Genomic DNA, 5,330 nt, shown 5'->3' with positions numbered 1-5,330 from the left:
GTCACTGTTGTCACTATCACCACTGTCCTCACTGTCACCATCACTGTCACAATCACTGTCACTATCATCACTATCCTGTCACTGTCACATCACTCTCCACTATCATCACTATCATCACAATCACTGTCACTGTCACTATCACTATCATCACAGTCACTGTTGTCACTATCACCACTATCACTATCACCACTGTCCTCGCTGTCACCATCACTGTCACATCACTCTCCACTATCATCACTATCACTATCATCACAATCACTATCATCACAGTCACTGTCACTATCACCACTATCCTGTCACTGTCACCACTGTCCTCGCTGTCACCATCACTATCCACTATCATCAGTCACTGTCACTATCATCATAATCACTATCACCACTATCCTCACTGTCACTATCACAATCACTGTCACTATCATCACTATCCTGTCACTGTCACATCACTCTCCACTATCATCACTGTCACTGTCACTACCATCACAGTCACTGTTGTCATATCACCACTATCACTGTCACTATCACCACTGTCCTGTCACTGTCACATCACTCTCCACTATCATCACCACAGTCACTACCATCACTATCGCTGACATTGCTCATCACTGTCCTGTCACTGTCACATCGCTCTCCACTGTCATCACAATCACTGTCAGTATCACTATCACCACTATCCTGTCACTGTCACATCACTCTCCACTATCATCACTATCACTATCATCACAATCACTGTCACTACCACTATCACTATCATCACAGTCACTGTTGTCACTATCACCACTATCACTATCACCACCGTCCTCGCTGTCACCATCACTGTCGCATCACTATCCACTATCATCATCACTATCACTATCATCACAATCACTATCATCACAGTCACTGTCACTATCATCACTATCCTGTCACTGTTACTATCATCACTATCCTGTCACTATCATCACTATCATCATCACCACTATCCTGTCACTGTTACATCACTCTCCACTACCATCACAATCACTGTCACTGTCACTATCACTGTCATCACTATCACTGATGCTGTCATCACGGTCAGCAAATCTGAACACTGGTTCTGGTCTGAAGAGAGCTGGGTCAGTGAGTGAGATGGGAACAGGACGTGGAGGAACAATGCGGAGTAGTGCTGGCAGCAGCTCCCCTCGCACCCTGCTCACTCAGCACCTGTGTGTGCGCATATGTGTATGTACATATATTCTGCATGTATGCGTGTATGTCTGAATATGTGTGTATCTATGTATATATGTGTGCATTGTGTGTGCATGTATTTGTGTATGTGTATGTGTGCATGTATTGTGTATGTGTGCATGTTTGTATGTGTGTATGTGCAAATGTGTGTGTATATGTATATTTGTATGTTTTCTTGTGTGTGTACATGTGTACATATGTCTATACGTGTGTTCATATGTGTATGTGTATGTTCGTGTATGTGTATGTGTGCATGTGTATGAGCTTGTGTGTATATGTGTATGTATGTACGTGTATGTGTATGCTTGTATGGAGATGTGTATATTTGTGTATGTGTGTATGCATGTGTATGTGCATGTATGTATGCATGTGTACATGTATTGTGTACGTGTATGTATGCATGTGTGCTGTGTGTGTGCATGCATGTATGTGTATATTTGTGTGTATGCACGTGTGTAATGTGTATGTGTGTGTACATGTATATTTGTGTATGCACATGTGTGCATATGTGTATATGTGTGTATGTGTGCATGTATGTTTATGTCTGTATATTTGTGTATGCATGTGTATGTGTGTATATGCATGTGTGCATGTGTGTATGCATGCATGTGCGTATGCATGTGTATGTCTGCATGTGTGTATGCATGTTTGTGTGCATGTGTATATGCATATTCATGTATGTGTGTGCTTGCGTGTAATGTGCATGTATGTGCATGTATGTGTGCATGTGTACGTGTGTATGCATATGCTTATGTGTGCATTTGTGTGTACATATGTGCATGTATCTGTATGCATGTGTGCGCACGTCTGTATGTGTGTGTTGCAGCAGCCCCCTCCTGTCAGGCACCAGCTGCCTTCCCACAGGGATGTTTGTTCTGTCGGGGGCCACACCACTTCTTTAGCAGGCCAAGAGTGCAGGACCCTGGTAGGAACTGTGGGAGCCCCCATTTGGCCTGCTTGGCAGGAGTCCCCACACCTTCCCTAGCCACAGGTCCCAGGACCCAGCAGCTGGACAGGTGGGGCAGGTGACCAGCAGGACCAACCAGGGCCCTCCCCGGATCACAGACAGATGCAGGGAGTAGGAAGTGCCCCCTCTGCTCTCAGGCTGCTGCCCATGGGGCTGGGGATAGGGGTGCATGGAGGCCTCCAGAGAGGCCTCATAGAAAGGGTCTGGTGGCAGAAGCCATGTGGCAAGAGGAAGGCCAAGGAGAGCCCAGCAGAGCCAGGGCCACAACACAGCTCCCAGGCCCCGCCCAGTCCTGGCCCTGATCTTCCTGCCTGGGGATGCCAGTGCCTCCCCGAGGGCCCCAGCAGGCAGTGGTGTTTACACAGTGCACACCGCTTTCTAACTGCGGGCCTGGTGCTCCACCAAGGTCAGAGAGCACAGGTGAGTCTAAGCCAGGACCACTGCCCTGTGGCCAATCCCACCCCCTCACCACTTCCCTGAGGGTCCCATGGGCCTAGTTCCCATTCACCGGCTGCCAGCAGGTGCGGGCACCATAGGGACACGGTGGAGACCCCACACAGTAAGGGATTCGCCCCACCTGGAGGGCAGCTTGGCCTCGCCCAGCTCCAGGGAGGTAGCCTGTGAGTCCTTGGAATGTCCACCTGATGAGGCTGTCCTTGTTTACCTGGGGCCTGGGCCACGCCAGGTAGCCCCACAGTGTGATTTGGGGTGGCGCCCTGGGCAGTTTTCAGTTTGACCTTTGGAGGGCTGGAGACTGAGGTCAATCATGTGGTGTCAGCTGTGCCTCTGTGACTGACCTCTAGTAGACACCAAGGCCCGCGAGCCTCCCTGGGGACCATGCCTCCACGCCTGAGGCCACACATCATCACTGGGAGGATGGAGTGCCACCCACCCCTCCCACAGGGAGGGACTGCCAGGATGCCCTGGGCCCAGAGCTGTCCTGGATGCAGCTGTGTCCCTCCCCCTGGCTGCTTTAGTCTGTAGACTTTTGCTTAATAAACCGTGAGCATTGCCACTCCCCAGCATCTGTGGGTCCTTTTGGCTCGTTACTGAATGTGAGAGGGGTCTTAGGGACCCCCCACCTTGCATAGCTCTTCCTGGGGGAGGGGACAAACCCATTTAAAGTCCACAAGGTCAGGGCATCCACCCGGAGCTGATCAGCCGGTCTCCAGGAGGGGAGGATGTCTGGGCTGAGAGAAAGCAGGGAAGCAGGCACAGGGGGCACGAGGAGGGAGGGGCCCCAGCCACCCATTTTGGGGAGGGAGCACTGGCTCTGCCCAGCTCACAAGGGGCTAGGCAGGCTAGGCGGGGTGGGCTCTAAGCCCTGGGTCCTCTACCAGAATGCAGCCAAGTGGGTGGCCCCGGGCTGGGGCGTGGAAAGGCGGATGGGGCCGTACCTGCCGCGTCTCCTCGCACACCAAGGAGAAGAGCCAGAGGTAGATGGCACACTCGCACCAGGAGGGCGTGGGCTGAAAGTCCACCATGAGCACATAGGCGAACAGGCAGAGGAAGGCGAAGTAGGAGAGGATGTTCAGGTGGAAGACAACCACGGGCGCGGTGAAGAAGGCGCGGGCACGGGCCACGGGGCTGCTTACCCCCTGCAGCCTCTTCTCTCTGCGGCCGTCACAGCGGAGAGGAGACAGTGACCACCAGGGCCAGGGTCCTGACCTCCACAGGCTTTGGCCACCCCATGATCCCCCGTGCCCCTCAGAGAGATGTGCTTTTAGGGGCAAAAGCACTCAGGGATCTAGGGCCATAACAGCAGCTCCAGACGGAGCCAGCACAGCACAGCCACCAGAGTGGGGCTGGACCCCACAGCTCAGCAAAGTGAGGACACAGGGACTCCCGTTGACACCCTGCCCATGGCCATGACCCTCATGGCTGCAAACAGGGAAGCCCAGCCTGCCCCAAGCCCAGCCTTGGGTGGGTCCCAGCTTCAGAGCTGCAGGTGCTCAGTGGACGCTCAGGCCTTAGTCACCCTCCTGTAAATGGGGACAGGCTTTCCTCGCCATCCTCACTGGGGGCAGGGCTGACCACACTCCCCTGTGGCATGCCCTGATCCCGGGTCCCTATCCCGGGGCCGCTGGAACGGGAGCAGAGGCGGCCATCAGTGACACGGCTCTGCCACCCTCAGGACAGCGTGGGAGAAGCCAGCACTGCTTTAGGACACCTGAGCTGCTCCTCCCTGCCTCAGTTTCCCACCAGGATTCCTGAGCATTCAGGTGCCCATCGTGGCCATCAGGAGAAAGGGAAGGAGGTGGGCAGTGTGGCCTGTGAGTTGCAGAAGGAGCTCAGCTACCTCGCTGGAGTCTTGAATCTGCCCTGACTCCAGGAGACCCTGAGCCTCCATCCAGCCCTCAGTAAACCACGGCAGACCCCACAACGTCCCAGCAAGCCTCTGAGGAGATGCAGGCGGGGACACCAGGCCAGGCCAGGTCTTCAACCATGGCCAGCCATGTCCTCCTCCTTCAGAAGGGAAAGCGATTACATCAGGCTCTGCATACGGCTCTGCAGCTGCGAGGACAGCAAGGCACTCAGCCGCGGCTCACTGCCCCTACCCCAGACCTGCACTCACTGCCTGCGCCCTAGACTGGCTCAGGTCTGCAGTGTCGGCAGGAGGAGACCATCTTTCCTGGCCTCCCTGACCCCAGGCTGCTGTGGCCGAGGGATGGGCTCACCAGCATCATGCCATCAGTGCTGGGGCTGGGGCAGGACAGGTGCTTCCAGCACATGGGGCCCTGCTCCGCTTCCCACCCCCATCTTTTTGGCCCCAGGATCAGGCACAATTCTGAGGACATGTGACTTGCTCCCAGCGAGGGGATCTGGGGAAGGTCCTGAGCCCCCAGGAGCCCCTCCCGCAGTCCCGCAGCCCTGCAGTCCTGCAGCCCCGCAGCCCTGCACCACCTGAAGGAGATGAGGCCGGTGAGGAGCAGCGGGAAGGCCAGCATGCACAGGGTCACACGCCACAGCCCGTTGTCCACGCAGAGCTGGCCCCACCACACTTTGGTCAGGAAGGCCTGCGGATGGGGGCAGTCTAAGGATGGTGGTGCCCAGCCCTGTGCCCCAGATGGTGCCCATCAGCTGTCTGCTGAGGACTCAGGGTGCCTAGTGGACAGAGCTGCCTGTAGTCTCACAGCAGAAAGTGGTGAAAACACAGAGC

The 5,330-nt window shown here is 55.0% G+C and overlaps 1 protein-coding gene across 1 annotated transcript in view; it reads right to left on the bottom strand.

Moving 5' to 3' along the window:
- The window catches only part of TRPM2 (transient receptor potential cation channel, subfamily M, member 2), a 116,824-nt gene that overhangs the window by 39,654 nt on the left and 71,840 nt on the right, over positions 1 to 5,330 (bottom strand). The window contains exons 11-12 of the mRNA XM_011954232.1: positions 5,075 to 5,187; positions 3,568 to 3,784 (exon numbers count right to left, since the gene is read on the bottom strand). Coding sequence (XP_011809622.1) covers positions 3,568 to 3,784; positions 5,075 to 5,187 — 330 coding nt within the window. The remainder of the gene's footprint in view (positions 1 to 3,567; positions 3,785 to 5,074; positions 5,188 to 5,330) is intronic.

This window comes from Colobus angolensis, unplaced genomic scaffold, assembly GCF_000951035.1.
Source record: "Colobus angolensis palliatus isolate OR3802 unplaced genomic scaffold, Cang.pa_1.0 Scaffold38, whole genome shotgun sequence".
Taxonomy (NCBI): Eukaryota; Metazoa; Chordata; class Mammalia; order Primates; family Cercopithecidae; genus Colobus; species Colobus angolensis.
This window is presented reverse-complemented; position numbering and strand designations above follow the sequence as displayed.